General features: G+C 35.1%; 4 protein-coding genes across 5 annotated transcripts; 1 reads left to right on the top strand and 3 right to left on the bottom strand.

Moving 5' to 3' along the window:
* Window positions 1–2351: 2351 nt before the first annotated feature.
* EMB3006 (embryo defective 3006) lies at window positions 2352–5235 on the bottom strand. The gene is made up of 8 exons (XM_012981926.2): window positions 5013–5235; window positions 4812–4880; window positions 4107–4136; window positions 3799–3831; window positions 3643–3713; window positions 3383–3464; window positions 2691–2783; window positions 2352–2592 (listed from the first exon to the last, which is right to left on the bottom strand). Exons 1-8 carry the CDS (start codon window positions 5109–5111, stop codon window positions 2575–2577), a joined length of 495 nt encoding a protein of 164 aa, XP_012837380.2. The 5' UTR covers window positions 5112–5235; the 3' UTR covers window positions 2352–2574.
* Window positions 5236–5763: 528 nt separating this feature from the next.
* LOC105957938 (DUF1997 family protein, putative (DUF1997)) lies at window positions 5764–8857 on the bottom strand. Its single transcript, XM_012981924.2, has 8 exons — window positions 8663–8857; window positions 8343–8588; window positions 7676–7784; window positions 6895–6940; window positions 6525–6610; window positions 6382–6440; window positions 6164–6304; window positions 5764–5952 (listed from the first exon to the last, which is right to left on the bottom strand). The coding sequence occupies exons 1-7, from the start codon at window positions 8731–8733 to the stop codon at window positions 6202–6204; spliced, it is 720 nt and encodes a 239-aa protein (XP_012837378.2). The 5' UTR covers window positions 8734–8857; the 3' UTR covers window positions 5764–5952; window positions 6164–6201.
* A 559-nt stretch (window positions 8858–9416) lies between these two features.
* Window positions 9417–12207, bottom strand: LOC105957937 (mraW methylase family protein). The gene is made up of 5 exons (XM_012981923.2): window positions 11771–12207; window positions 10506–10757; window positions 10357–10425; window positions 10020–10212; window positions 9417–9932 (listed from the first exon to the last, which is right to left on the bottom strand). Exons 1-5 carry the CDS (start codon window positions 12155–12157, stop codon window positions 9526–9528), a joined length of 1308 nt encoding a protein of 435 aa, XP_012837377.2. The 5' UTR covers window positions 12158–12207; the 3' UTR covers window positions 9417–9525.
* A 1015-nt stretch (window positions 12208–13222) lies between these two features.
* Window positions 13223–15165, top strand: LOC105957879 (guanine nucleotide-binding protein subunit gamma 1). Of its 2 annotated transcripts, none has more exons than XM_012981854.2 (4): window positions 13223–13604; window positions 13691–13743; window positions 14551–14595; window positions 14704–15165. In XM_012981854.2, the coding sequence occupies exons 1-4, from the start codon at window positions 13416–13418 to the stop codon at window positions 14783–14785; spliced, it is 369 nt and encodes a 122-aa protein (XP_012837308.2). In that variant the 5' UTR covers window positions 13223–13415; the 3' UTR covers window positions 14786–15165. The 2 variants fall into 2 exon arrangements, with proteins under 2 accessions (XP_012837308.2, XP_012837309.2); XM_012981855.2 differs by having other exon boundaries at window positions 13248–13604; window positions 14710–15165.
* Window positions 15166–15177: the final 12 nt, after the last annotated feature.

Here is a 15177-nt window from a genome sequence, read left to right as displayed (position 1 = left end):
TGTAAACATCACAAAAGCAATTTAATTGCAGATCCACAATTTCTACATCATAATTGAATATCTTGGTCAGAAAAATTAGCTGTGATTTGGGACCATTATATGCTATTTTATGACATTTAGCACACCTGTCCCATATATATGTAATCTGCCATCATTCCTAGTCGACTCACTATTCTCAGCATTTATTTTCTTTAGTTGCTCTCCGTACAGTTAAATAAATGCTGAAATCACATTTTACCTATGTAGCACGGACATGGGGATGCGGATACGGGACAATTTTCAAAAAGTCGGATACAGAAATGTAGGGGAAATGTGTAAATATAAAAAAATATAGGGGTGCATCCATAATATCTAAAAAATATAATGACGTTTAACTTATATACTTACCAAATTATATATAATTTACAATTTCCAAACCGAATTATCATTCCAAGTGTCTTATGGTAGCATCTACAGTTCAGAAGATGGCTTTGTATTTGTTTTAATCCTTAATTAAGCTAATTACAACAGAACCTCGATAAATTAATAACCCCGCTTAAATAATAACTTCTTTCAGTCCCAACTCGGTACAAATGTATTGAATTATTAGCTCGATAATTTAATATTTCGTTAAATTAATAGAATTTTACTAGTATTAATTTATAGAGGTTTTTAGCTGTAATTGGGGAAGTAATCACGAATTGACTATATATAATAAAATATAACCAATTAAACAATGCATAATTTAAGAATCCATCACCTGCTAAAACTCCAACATAAGACTGATCAAAGAACATAAATAAATAGATACAAGCTGGCCACTAGATGGTTCAATGACTTTGTACAATAGATTCAATCATCCTAAAGTACAGATTAATATTAAACTAAGTACGAGATCAGACAAAACGGACACGTCAAAACGCTGGCACATAAACGATTAAACAATGGCTTAACACAAAAAGGTCAATCGCCGTAAGTCTAACTAACGTGATAAACATTTGTGTAAAACATACGACAAAGCAAAAAGTTCAGAGTACAAATCAGCTAAACACGCTTTCGTAATTGTCCCCAATAATGTTTGTCAGTCCTTGTACATGTCAGCTAGATTCATGCCCTAGTTGCGTAGTTCTGATTGTTAAACTAATCTATCAGAAGAATACGCACATTTTCACCAACTCATCAGCTACTTGATGATAATATTAAGTGGAATTATATATTGCGTGGTAATAAGTCTTAAATATCTAAAGAATTTGCTCCTTAGATGCTCCAGGTGTTGTGTGTACACGTATCGTTTTCTCAGCCATGTAATGTACAATGTTATTATAAACGAGGGAGACATAGAACATAGAATAATAACATATGATTGAGCTGACCATAAACTCATCATGTAGTATTATATACAAAGGGCAATCACAGCATATGAAGGGTCTACTTACAGTTTATTCGTCCAGTCGAAATCCACAGCCCATTCTACACACACACACACACCCATGTGTGTGTGTGTGTTTTGTGTGTGAATACGGCGAGTGCAGCATCCTCGGGAATCAAGATCCGTATCTAATGACAGATTCGTATCTAATAACAAGAGGGCATTGACTTTATTGCAGATGTAAAAAGAATTCACAAGTAGGTATCAACTTGGCAAATCGTGACTGCGTTCAACTAGATTCTGCTTTTCTTAGGACTCTGATTCGGTCAAATAATTTTGCAGTCTAACAAAGTCGTATCTCATAACGCACTTTTGATGCCAACTGTGCTTTCTATTTTGTCAACTGCTATTTTATAGTTCTACGAAGGTCGTATCTCATAACGCACTTTTGATGCCAACTGTGCTTTCTACTTTGTCAACTGCTATTTTATAGTTCTACGAAGGTCGTATCTCATAACGCACTTTTGATGCCAACTAAGCTTTCTATTTCATCAACTTCTATTTTATATTTCTATCAAGGTCGTAATTCATAACACACTTTTGATGCCAACTAAGCTTTCTATTTTGTCAACTTCTATTTTATAGTTCTATCAAGGTCGTATTCAACAACGCACTTTTGATGCCAACTAAGCTTTCTATTTCGTCAACTTCTATTTTATAGTTCTATCAAGGTCGTATTTGATGACGCACTTTTGAAGCCAACTAAGCTTTCTACTTTGTCAACTGCTATTTTATAGTGGTATATTAAAGGTCGTATCTCATAACGCACTTTTGATGCCAACTGTGCTTTCTACTTTTGTCAACTGCTAGTAGCAAATTAATAAGTTCCGCAACCATGAAAAAGTCAACCATATGTATATATGTACACGTAGTACCTTTTTGAGCCGTTCAAAAATCACGAGAAGTTATTGAACCTGCATTGACTGTGACGCTGTTGGAGAGGTTTAAATAGGAAGGAAATAGAAGCCAATGCAAAAAGATCATAATACAAAGTAACTGTAAAAGCTTCAAAAGATTGTGCAAAAGATGAATACATACCCCTAATATTCACTACCAAATTGGGCATAATAAAGGCCTAGATATATAATCATTGGTCTGAAGCTTCAATCTGAGTAGAATATAGTACAATCTTCAAGCTGGTCGAATTCACAGACTGGTGTCACAGTTCATATTCTCGTCCTTAACTGTGGAATTGAAAACGAGAAACTGTTTATCAGGCCCCATCTGAAAAAAAAAAAAAGATTCTAATGTAGCAAGAAAAAATATTAACAAAAATTCTAACCTCTTGCACAAATTTTTCGACTCCAGAAAAGTCTTGCTTTTCTTTCTTGAGGAGTTCAAGACGTGCTTTCAGTTTGCGCTTTTGTTCTTCGGCCTAATTAATGATATTTATTGGATATACAGAAATGGTCGGTGAAAAAAGTTTTCAATATGAATTATGGACATACAAATGCAAAACAAACAACAACAAGAGGCAGATGTGTGATGAAAAATAATGCTTCGCCGAATGACGAGGGTGCCACATAAGGCAGAAGTTCATCAATTCAGCAGAAGGATACGGAAATTGAGTCCACACATGTAACAGTTACCTTCTGCAAGGAGGCTTTTTTTCTAGATTTCCTACTTTCAATTAACTCCATAGAAATTTAAAAATACTATCGTGCCACCAGTGATATTTTCCGACATTAGCTAAAGGAAACAAATTAATGTGTTGATCGACTTTTGTGAACTAATGATAATCAATATTCTTCGCAACGTCAACTTTGTTGTCCCTCTACATTTCCATGAATCAGCAGCTCCATAACCCACAAAATTATCTTTAACACACTGTTATTATTGCAACTTACATCATGCAATAAATCCTATAACAAAGAATTTGGATAATTATCGCAATGATTTGGAATCGAAGCATCTTCTCAATATAAATCGTGGAGCATCATAACTAAACTACATCCAGGTGAACAGCGGGCTCACCTTTTCCAAGAGCCCCGTCAGATGGCTGACCTCATTTTTCTTCATGTCTGACAAGTTTTGAGCCGTTTCTCCTATATTACTCCTGCAGTTTTGTAGTCATTCTCTATAAAGTCAGAATAATAATGTGGAATTAGAAAGTTTAACATGGTAGGACATACACTTCTATTCCGATTCTGGCATACAAGTGAACTTTGAAAAAAGGGTAGAGTAATAACTAGCTTATTATTGCCATCTAAATTTCTAATTGTAAGCAGGCGTACTTCTTTGTATGTAGTGGATCCAGATTATGTTCTTCGACTAGCTCCTCTATATGGTCAAGAACTGGTCCTGCCTGCAGAAAGACAAAGCTTAGTTACGTGACATCCCAACACAACCTTAAAGCTATAAATTGTTAAAAACAAAATTTTGGGAATTACCTGTGTCTCGACAAATATTGATTCAAATTCTTCCTGCATTATTTGAGAAAGACTAGAGTTATTATTGCCCATTACAAATCTAAAATTATTAAACGATAGACCTGTTACAGATGAACATGCATACAACTTCTCAAGGATTAGTTCATATCAATGGATCGACTTCGTCAAGCAATAGTTCCATGGACATATGCTTGTACGGAACACAAGAGTATTTACTGAACATGCATAAGATAAAAACAAGGTTTCGACCATGCATCAAATGTTGGATTCTAACCGAAAAGCTTCATAAAATAGTTTCAATAACGTACCTCAATATCTTCATGCAAAGAAGAGATGACCTGAAATATGTAGAAGAATAGTTGAGAGACAGTTAAAAGGTTCATGAAGTAGGACACACACATAGATCTTTAGGAACTAGTACACGACGAAATTGAAACAAATTTTGACAACGTTAACTAGTAAGCATGCAGTAAAATGCAGATGCAGCTGTGTTTGTAGATTACTTCGGCTTTCTCATCCTATTAACCATAATATTCTACTTTGTGTTTTGTTCATTAATTCTGCGAAGTTTTCAGACACTCGACTTCCATATGGATAGTAGAGATTGAACCCGTACCATTTTTATGTGTAATCGAGGAGATAATATTTTACAACTAACTCGATAGTAACCGAAAAATATATTCATAATAGTTCCTTTCAAATCCCCAATTCCTTCCGACACTACGAAAAGCACAAACCAAATACGCCCCCAATGTGATGTGTTTCCAAGCAATTTCTTAGGGCTTTTAAGGTAAACGTCACTGTCGATTACTACGCAGGAAGCACACCATTCTATCACTGTTTACAAACGAGTGAGTAATTAAAAAAAAATTAAATATAGAGGAAAATCACCACTCAACTCACACTTTGAACACTATAAAACTGCTAAATTTCAACTTGCAGTTACTATGTAACACCGGATCTAACTGAGTTCAGAAGCAGTAACACACAGAAACAAACATCAAATATTTAACCTGAATAAAGAGTCGGTGGAGGCCTTCCTGCTCAGCTGCAGTACAGCTCGGAAAAGCTTTACGGAATTCCTTCATAAATCCAAAATTAAAAAAAAAAAAAAAATTAATGGCAACTATCGACGAAAAAATTGACGAACATAAACTGAGATTTAATTCGTATTACAAATTGTGAGAAATTTAAAAGAGAACGAAAACCCTTACCTCGTCGGAGCAGGCGGTTAATAAGGAACGCAAGCCGCGGTTGAACGATTTCTTCAAATTCAGTTGCCTCGACCCAGGAATCGACGCAGTATTTTCCATTTTATTTTCTCTCTCTAGAAAATTGAAGATGGAATTGTAGTGTGGTAATAGTGTAAATATGCAGAAAGTTTGAGAAGAAGAAAGAGAAGAGGCGGGAGAAAAAAAAAATTAGAGAACGCATATTTAATTGGGTTGGGCCTCCACATAATTTCATTTCTATTGGGCTCAACTAAAACTAATTAATATTTTGGGTAAATTACGGCCACCCCGTGAGGTAAGGTCAAATTACGAAAAAATCCCCTCATGTTTGGACAATTACAACCATCCCCTCAACTATGAATCTTTTTACACATTCACCCTTAAGGCGTCAAATTCAACATAATTTTCTAGATTATGTGGATAATACTCTCTGGTTTGTAGTCGTTTTTTGCAAAAATGCAGTTTCTGATGCACGACAATTTTATATTTACGAGCCAAGAGACACATCTTATGATCATCTTGTTTCAAAACGTGGAATTAGAATGAGGTAAAACGGATACAAATTGAAGAATATTTCACGTAATCTAGAAGATTCCACTAAACTTGGCACCGCGAGGGTGAACGTGTAAGAAGATTCATTGTTGAGGGGAAGATTGTAATTACCCTAACATGAGGGGTTTTTTCATAATTTGACCTTACCTAAGGGGGTGCCCGTAATTTTCCCTAAATATTAATATGAATTACTTTTATATAAACTTATGTAGTATAAATGAGTATACAGTATGTTGGTTTCGACTATATATACATCATGAGATCATCTGTATCCTTCTTCGAAAAAAAAAAAATCGGAAAAAAAAGGCCATCTGCAAATTTTCTCTCTCTTCAACGTCATTACGTCGCATATGACCGATAAGGTTTTCACCTGCAAATGTTATAACATGCATTAAGAAGCAAGTTTATAAAACAATCCAGCAATATATAAGATTCAATTTTATCTTTCATATCATATGTAACCAATATCTGCAAGAACTAAGAGCATCTTCTGCAACTGGAATGATTTTGTTTTCTTGATGTATATATATGCATTATATTGTACATATATATACGTATATATATAGTTGAAGTTAGCTCACATTGCATGGGACGAGTAGAATAAGAAAGATTTTTGCTATCACGAAATAAGAATTTGTTGTTGAAGAATCCATTCTTCGTAATTTTGCAGAAGCTGCTGTACAAGCAAAGGTACTAGCTTGTCCACTAGGGTTTGCATCATTCTGGATACCAACATAAAAAAAAAAATTAATTTCTCGGATAATTACCTTATTAGATAATTTAGCTTTTAAGTACTTACATATTTCCTGGACCCTCAACTGCTGACACGGGCAGTAACGCAAACGGCTGTGTGTAAATCTGCATGAGAACAAATTATTCGAAATGTGATGAAAAAAAAGGTGATTTACGAGTCACAGAAAAAAACGTAAGCCGGATGCCAACCTCGAGGACGAGATTCAACTTCACATCAACATTCAAGAATTGTTCGGTATCAATAGTCTCCCATGTTATATGATTCTTCATCGAAGCTGCAAAAATTAATAAAATAGTGAAGGTCAATAATCCAAATTAAAAGCTCCAACTATCGCTGCGATTCTGCGCTGAGTGTAATCAATTTATAGCACCGAAGCTGTCGAAATTGATTTATGTAATGTAGAGGAAAGTTTGTCTTTAGTCGCCCTAACAGGAATTTATACACAAATAGATGACCAATATAACTTCTTCATAAACGACAAATGTAGAATATATTTTCGAATGAAATAGGTTCGTTCAACTTCAGACAAATGTATAGAAACGTCCAAGTCAAATGCACCTGAAAAGTGCTCGTTCTGGCGCTCCACCACTTCAGAACCCTCAAACTGCAACAACGAATGTTTGACATAGTTTCGAGGATTAGTAATCGAGTTAAAGATAAACATTAAACAATTTTTTTTTTAAAAGCGTAAATTACACCCACACCTCTGAGGTATGCTTAAATAACTTTAAGGTCCTTGTAGTATCGATAATTACATTCACCCCCTGAAACATAGTTAGAAACTCTAATGGGTTAATGCATTGGATACGTTATTCCGATAGATTTCTAGCGGACTATTACTTTTACCTAGTAGTGGAGACAACGTAGAGTTAGGGGGTGACATGGCTCCCCTAACATTTCTTAAATCATCCATAGCTCTTTGTTGTCTCCACCACTTCCTGATACTAATAGTCCATTAGAACTCTATCGGAATAACGTATCCAATGCATTATCCATTAAAATTTCTAACTATGTTTCAGGGGTGCGTGTAATTATCGATACCACATGGACCTTAAAGTTATTTAAGCATACCTCAGGGGTGTGTGTGTAATTTACCCAAAAAAAAAAAAATAGGTATGTGCTATGTTTCACTTCTGCATTATCAAGCCATAAAATTGTTTTGATGAATGTTCGTTGACCAGTTGACCAAAAAACGAGACGGAACAAAAATACTTGGATATATAATGTTGATTGTATAGGCAGCACATGAATCCCCGCCTAGCAACCCATGTTAAGACGAATTATCCGACGCATTAATTCATTGTTCGATTTCAGTGATGTCTGATTAGTACAAGCTTACCTTACAAGATAACATTTCAACTAGACAGTCTTCACTACTTGGAGTTACTTGTAAGTCCAACACCGGCGCAACCCTAAAGTTAAGAAGTTGAAGCTGTGGCAGAACGCACCTGCATACACGGAAACCAAAAGAAGTAAAGTGCCCGATTGTCGAGTATTTACGTAAAAAAAGTTACGGAATACTTTAAATTCAATATTTCCTCGAGAAGATACTACTACATAGTTGGTTATATGTCCCCTGTCGTATATATTATTCGCTATACTACGTACCAATATACTTAATGAACAATTAAACATCACGATTGAGTCAAACAATGCTTTTACTATTCAATTTTCACTAGTTTAAATAGCACATTAACTAGTATCAGTACGAAACTAAGTGAGAATCTACGCTGCAAAAAAAAAAAAACCGAAAAACCCGCTAAATATATCTGTAAATAAGTCTGAATGATTCGATACAATAATAAATAAATCAATCGAACCCTCGTTCAACGAACCCTCTAAACTGTAATAGGTCCGAATGATCAAGCATTCAAAGTTCCTCCTTTACTTAAAGAGTAACAGAATGGCATTCAAAACCCAATTTTCTCCTTCGCCGCCATTCAGTAATTTTATCGAACACGACACGGGCAACAATATTTCACTAAATTTGAGAGAGAGTATTCAACCTGTACAAATTGGAATCAAGGGATTGGCAACTTTGCAAGGCCCTCGTGTTCAGCAACGCTTCAATTCCAGATGGATGACTGAAAAACTCGCTGATACTGTAACTGCCACTTCCGCCATTAACGCCGTCGCTGCGATTAGGTATCTTGATCCTCTCCTTCTTTCCGGCGGATAGATTAGCTCTCTTCGCACCAGACTCCGACAGCTTTTCCTTCTTTACACTCACTTTCACGCATCCATTTCTCTTCCTTCAAAAACAAAATTCAATCTTTACCGGAGCTGTTGAACTAGAATGTATTAATGCAAGAAAAATAAAAAGTACCTGGTTCTCGAGTTAAACACTTCTCGGGGAAGATGCGATTGATATGGCGAGTATTTAGCTGCTGCCGCCATTGATGAGGGGGATTCAGTATTTTACATACATCTTGGTGATGTGGGTTTCTTCTTTCATATTGATTGGATCCATGGCTTTTTCGACATCACCCATTTAAGTGTGGCTCATCTTCATACAGTTTTTAATTTATTCATTTTTTTATTTTTTTTTCTTTTTTTTGCATCAATCTTAATGTTGAATATGACGTCTACGAAAATCTTCTCTATTTTTTTATTTTATTTTTCTTTCCATTAATATACTTTTATAATTAACGAGAAAATAGAAATGGATTTTGAGATAAAAATAAAGGGTAAATTACGGTCATCGCCTTAATGTAAGGTCAAGTTACAAAGAAGTTCCCATGTTTTTTTATTTTTTTGCTTTGTAGTGAAATCTTCTAGATTATATAGAATATTCTTCAGTTCGTACTTGTTTTACCCCACTCGAGCTCCATATTTTGAAACAAGAAGATGATCATAAGATGTGTCTCTTGACTTGTAAATATCATATTTGTGGTGCATTAGATACTGTATCTTTTACACAAAACGAGTACAAATTAGACAACATCCACAATAGAAGATCTTGTTGAATTTGCATAAGAGTAGACATGTAAGAATATTCATATTTGAGGGACATGGTAGTAATTATTCAAACAATAATTTTTATTTTTCGTAATTTGACATTAGTTGAGGGGTGGCCATAATTTACCAAAATAAATTATCTTACTTCTAGAACAAATGACATTTCAAAAATTGTCAAACAATTGTGTATTAGTCACATTAAAACACAAGATGAAACACAAAAAATCAGCCTCAAATTTTCTCAATTACCCTAAGTTTAGCACTTCGACTCCTCGGGTTCAATCTCTCCTCAGATTCCGACGGTGTTACGGGCCTCTTTGTCAGTACAACCGCATTCGACCCTTGCACCATCTGCTTTATCCACACTTCTTTCTCCTTGTACGAATCGAATTTCGTAGAATTACTCAAACGCCCCTCGCCTCCTTCACCATCACCGCAGTTTACAATGTCCAAAAACGTCTGCTTCACAATTCTATCTTCCAAGCTATGGAATGATATAACAGCTAATCTCCCACCAGAAGAGAGAGAATCAAAACTAGAATGAATCGAATCTTTCAACGTGTTGAGTTCGTCATTCACAGCTATTCGAAGACCTTGAAAAACCCGCGTGGCAGTCTTGATCCAACCTTGCCTCCCTCCTGTTAAAAATTCATACGTGTCGTTTTTTTTTTTTTTTTAATTAGAAATTCTATTGAAAATGGAAAGGAGGAGGAAAAGGGACCCACCTCTTGTCCAGGAAGTTGACCTCCGAATAAGGTCAACTAGTTCGCGTGTAGAATGCAATCCACCGGTCAAACGGGCGTTGACAATTTTCTTTTGGAGAGAGAACCAATTGCTTTCTTCACCGTAATCTCGTAAAATTCTCCCTACTTCGGTATCTGGCCAAAAATTTAGAATGTCCTCTGCCTTCAAATTGGCCTGTCAATTAGCCTGCTTCGATCAGTTGAGCTATATGAACTACACACATTCCCCCCTTAACAAAATAAAGAAGAATCCGGAAGAAAAAAAAAATGACGCTAATTTTTGCAAAAAAATCTGGAATAATTTTCATTTATGATATACCTGGGGATTCATCCGCATATCGAGAGGTCCATCACAGAGAACACTAAACCCTCTTTCAGCATTGTTTACCTGCAAACGACGAGTAAGAAAAAGACACTTGGCATATTGATTTATTATCTTAGCACAAAATTATAGCTTGTAGTGTATACCTGCATGGATGACATACCCAAGTCCATTAAAATTCCGTGAACTCCAGTATTCAATATATCCCCATCAATTTCACGAAGCACGTCTTGAATATTCTTGAAGTTCTTCAAGTGCGTATGTACTCGTAATTTTTTTGTAGAGTGATCGGAGTCTATTTGCAAGATATTGTTTATTTGAGCTTGAGCTATTTGATGGGCAACAGGATCGACATCGAGCCCGACGTAAAATTCCATTTCTGGATGGGCTTTAATCATCTGCATTTGCAGCAAAGGAAGCTTAAACCTTAGCCGTTATACATGTTGCAGCATAATTAGTTCTAGAAACTTCTATGCGATTCTAGTTTTCTCCGTTATAATCCATAGCCTACACGTTGATATCACGATTATAATACTTGAGGAAATACGGGCTCTTTCTTACCTAATTGCACCATTATAATACATCAAATTTATTATCAACGATCAATTTTACATTCCCAGAAATACCAGCTCCTTCATACCTATGGGTTGAAATTGGACGGATCGAATCGGAAATAGCAGTTTCGGAATAATTCCAATTTATTACGAAAGTGCAAAACTAATTCCAATCCCGTTCCAAAAAAAATTTGAAAAATAAAAAATCGGAATTTCAGTATCGGAATGAAATATTTGTTCCAAAATCGGGATTTTTTTTTTTATCGGAATTGGTGCAACTCGGCCAATTTTGTGGTCATCTGTAATATAAAATGCATAATAAATATGGATATTATAAGTGTAATTTTCTGAAAAAAAAGTTGGAATATTCGGAAATATTATCGGAATCTAACATGTATTCCAATTCCGTCCCAAAACAAATCGGAAAATTTCGGACATCAGGAACATACGGAATGAAATGTTGTTCCAAAATCGGAAATTCTCGGATGGGAATCGGCGGAATCAGGAATTTATGTTTCAATCTTCATCCCTATTCATCCCAAACTGCACCATTACAAAACATATACACACAGCTCGTTCGAGTTTTCCTTATCAAACCTAACTCAAACACAACTTTAAAAGCTCGACAAAAATTCAAACGAGCTTGAACAAACATGCATTTGGCTCCAGTCATATTCGTTTACACCTCCTATATGCACACATTAATTAACCAATGTCATGAAAAATCCCCAATAAAAATTCTTCTCTGCCCTAATAATTTCAATTCCCAATCACCTCAACAACAATTGCAAAAAACAAAATAAAAAACGAAATAAAAAAACAAACAAATTAAAAAAAAATTGAAATAATTAACCAACCGCAACGGAGTGGCCGGCGGCGCCGAGAGTGCAGTCGACGAACGATTTGAGTGAAATCGAAGCGAAAACGTCGAGAACTTCGCCGAGCATGACGGGTACATGGGCAGAATCGTCATTTCCGTAAAGCTTCGAGAAGTCATCCTCGTCGATCTCTCTCTCCGAGCGCGTTCGCCTCTTCAACAACTGATCTGCTTTCTGCTTCTGCTTTTTAGTCGGCTCGCTTCTGCTTCTGCTTTTGCTTGTGATACTACCGTATGTTGCTTTGGTTATGGTGGAGGCGGAGGAGAATCGAAGAGGGGAGATAATCGGCGGCCGTGCGGATGGGGAATGGAAGAGCAGCTTCTTGATAAGTGATTTTGCAGAAGCTGTTGCTGCTGGCATCGCCATTGGATGTGTGGGTCGAGAAAAATAGTAATTGGGATTTGTCAATTTTAATCTATACTAAGGTTAAAATTGAAATTTCCAATTTTTATTGATTTTTCTTTTTTTTTTTTTTTTACAATGTTTGGTTCGGTTTTCTTTCAATTTTATCATTTTTCGGGTACGAGTTCGTGTTTGTTATTTCCGAAAATAATTTTCAACACAACTTCTATAGTTTCTCTTTACAGTAAAAAATAAAATTGACTACTACAGTAAAATTTGTCTTTCCTAAAAAATAAAAAACCGTAAATTATGGCCACCCCTGAGGCAAAATTAAATTACGATAGAATTCCTCATGTTTGGATAATTACAACCGCTCTCTTTAACTATGAATCTTCTTATATGTCCCGTCTTGCGGTGTTAAATTTAGTGAAATCTTTTAGATTGTGTGGAATATTTTTCAATTTGTACTCGTTTTATCTCATTCACCTCCGCATTTTGAAGCAAAATGATCATATGTATTTCTTGGCTTCTAAATATCAGATTGTGGTACATCAAAAAAATGCATTTTGCACAAAACAAGTACAAACTAGAGAACAATCCACGAAATCTAGACGATTATGCTGAATTTGACACGATAAATGTAGACGCATAACATATTTCATAGTCGATGGATGGATGTAATTACCCAAACATAAGGGGGTTTTTTCGTAATTTAATTTTACATCAAGGGGTGGTGGTAATTTACCCAACAAACAAATATCACTTAATTTTCTACAATTTTGATATGCTTCTCATTTTTGTGAACTCTTCTCCGTTTGTATTTTATCATGACTAAATATGATCAAATCTTAATTAAGGATAGAAACGAATCGAGTCGTATAATTATTGAAATTTATTTAAATATTTATTGAGTTTTCAATTTGAACTCCGCTAACCCAACTGCCAGCCCACTATTTTTGTAGCTAAAAGGCCCATTAAAATCAGCAAGCCCATCAATTTAGCCCATTGGAATATATGCTCATATAAAATCCAATATACAAATACAAATAAATAAATAAGTAAATAAGTAAATAAAAATAAAATAAATTCACAGATATTAAATGTACATACATACATACATACACAGATACTTACAACTTAATCCCAAGATTCATCATCTTCCCACCAATTTCCACGTCACTTCTGAGTTCTGAGTCCTGATCTACTTTTCTCTGATCTATTTTTCATTTTTCCCCATTTTCCCCAACTTCCGACCTAAATCCACCACAGAGCGCGGTGGCTGATGGAGCCAGCTCCGCCGCAATCGGCCGAGCAGCGAAACAACCACGCCTCATCCTCCTCTTCCTCGTCGCCGGCAATGCAATCTTCTCACGAATCAGTAAATAGGACGCCGGCGGCAGCGGGACCCATGGGAAAGCATCGAATGGTTGCTGCAATTTCTTTCCTCAATCAGCAAATCCAATTAATCCAGGTTAATTATCTTTTCAGCTTCTCTGGTATATTTTCTCCCAGATTTTATTATGATTAATTAATTTATTAATTTTTTTTCTTGTGAAGGATGAGCTAGACGAGCTTGATTCTACCGGTGGAGTCTCTACTATTTGCCAAGAGTAAGCCCCCAATTTTTTTATTTTTTCAATTGAAGTATATAATGGATGAATTTTGTGTGTTTAGTTTAAGGTGTTTGTTTAACTGCATAGCTTAAGATAATTTGTTGCATTGGAGAAAAAAAAAATGTTTCGATTTATTCGTCACTTTAGGTTTTGATTGATACAATGATAACACTTTTCTCGATTTTGCCCGATAGCGCTCTTAATTGATTCAGGTGAAAATTGAAATAACGAATCAGAAACGATGTTTTAGTCGATTGTTATGCCTTTTTTGTTCATAGTCCATGCAGTTATAATACATGTGGAACAACTCAATACGATAAATATACGAAAAAATCGCATATATAGTAATTGTTTACTTTAAATAATAAGCAAATCAATTTCTTGATCAGTTTTCGGTTTTTTTTTTTGGCCTACTAAGTTCGATATAAAAGAAATATTCACCAAAATATAAATTTGGATGCGATAAACCACTGAGATTAAAAAAAAGAAAAGAAAGACGAGTCAAGAGTCGAGACTGCTCAAACCATGGTTAGTAAATCAGTGACGCAAGTGATTGTTGTTTCAGTTTTTGTTGGAGGTTGCAATTCACACTTTCAATATACAAACAAGAGGAGAAGTTTTCGAGTGATCAGAAAATCGAGACCGATTTTTAAGAATGTCGAAGACCGTTCAGATATTCTATTCCAAATTTTATGTAGCATTACTTGTATTGCATATAACATGTGCATAATGTTTCATTTAAATTCAAATAATAATATCGAGTTCGATGTCACTTACTTTACTGTCTACTTCTCCCTGAAACAGATTCGTATCGAACATAGACTCTGTTCCAGATGCTCTACTTCCAGTGTAAGAATTTCTTTTTGCAAAAATATGAAAAAAAAAATCCACTCTTTTCAATTACCAACCATTAAAAAAATATATATAAATATTAATTTATACATATTTTTTGTGCAGGAGCAGAGGGCCGGCGGATGTAGGGTGGGATAGGTGGTTCCAAGGAGCACAGAGCTCACGAAACCGAAGGAGATGGATATGAACGCTTTAATCTTTCAACTGGTAATGAGTATGATAAAGAAATTGAGTATTAATTATTATTTATACTTTGTAGACGCCACCTTATATTTTTTTTAATGGAAGTCTTTTGGATTTATTCGTGTCTTATTACACTGAATTAAAGGTTACAACCGTAGATGTATATTTCACGATCGTCGTTATACTAGTAACTACTCTCGTTGTTATGTGGTGACGCTTTATCGATCTTAATCGAGTACACGAGCAAAGATGAAGAACTGCATATTTTAAGTTGATGTATATTGAGAAAGACTTGTATTTACTGCATATTTAAGATGAAGTTGACATTCAAATGTAAACATTTATTGGAGGAATTTTATAAGATAATGCTTTCTTGTTTCCTTTTGTTAATGTTTA

Source organism: Erythranthe guttata, chromosome 1 (assembly GCF_056151865.1).
Source record: "Erythranthe guttata isolate IM_541 chromosome 1, IM_541, whole genome shotgun sequence".
Lineage (NCBI taxonomy): Eukaryota > Viridiplantae > Streptophyta > Magnoliopsida > Lamiales > Phrymaceae > Erythranthe > Erythranthe guttata.
This window is presented reverse-complemented; position numbering and strand designations above follow the sequence as displayed.

Bases quoted from the DNA above. Each gene is read 5' to 3' on its own strand.
- EMB3006 (XM_012981926.2), bottom strand. From the start codon at position 5,111: ATGGAAAATACTGCGTCGATTCCTGGGTCGAGGCAACTGAATTTGAAG. The intron at 3,714-3,798 runs GTAATTCCCAAA...GTCTTTCTGCAG, and splicing joins CAATATTTGTCGAGACACAG to GCAGGACCAGTTCTTGACCA. The intron at 3,465-3,642 runs GTACGCCTGCTT...ACAAAACTGCAG, and splicing joins GATCCACTACATACAAAGAA to GAGTAATATAGGAGAAACGG.
- LOC105957938 (XM_012981924.2), bottom strand. From the start codon at position 8,733: ATGGCGGCAGCAGCTAAATACTCGCCATATCAATCGCATCTTCCCCGA. The intron at 8,589-8,662 runs GTACTTTTTATT...TTGTTTTTGAAG, and splicing joins GTGTTTAACTCGAGAACCAG to GAAGAGAAATGGATGCGTGA. The intron at 6,941-7,675 runs GTAAGCTTGTAC...TCGTTGTTGCAG, and splicing joins TTGAAATGTTATCTTGTAAG to TTTGAGGGTTCTGAAGTGGT.
- LOC105957937 (XM_012981923.2), bottom strand. From the start codon at position 12,157: ATGGCGATGCCAGCAGCAACAGCTTCTGCAAAATCACTTATCAAGAAG. The intron at 10,758-11,770 runs GTTGGTTAATTA...CTGCAAATGCAG, and splicing joins CCGCCGGCCACTCCGTTGCG to ATGATTAAAGCCCATCCAGA. The intron at 10,213-10,356 runs GTATATCATAAA...GCTAATTGACAG, and splicing joins ATATGCGGATGAATCCCCAG to GCCAATTTGAAGGCAGAGGA.
- LOC105957879 (XM_012981854.2), top strand. From the start codon at position 13,416: ATGGAGCCAGCTCCGCCGCAATCGGCCGAGCAGCGAAACAACCACGCC. The intron at 13,605-13,690 runs GTTAATTATCTT...TTTCTTGTGAAG, and splicing joins AGCAAATCCAATTAATCCAG to GATGAGCTAGACGAGCTTGA. The intron at 14,596-14,703 runs GTAAGAATTTCT...TTTTTTGTGCAG, and splicing joins CCAGATGCTCTACTTCCAGT to GAGCAGAGGGCCGGCGGATG.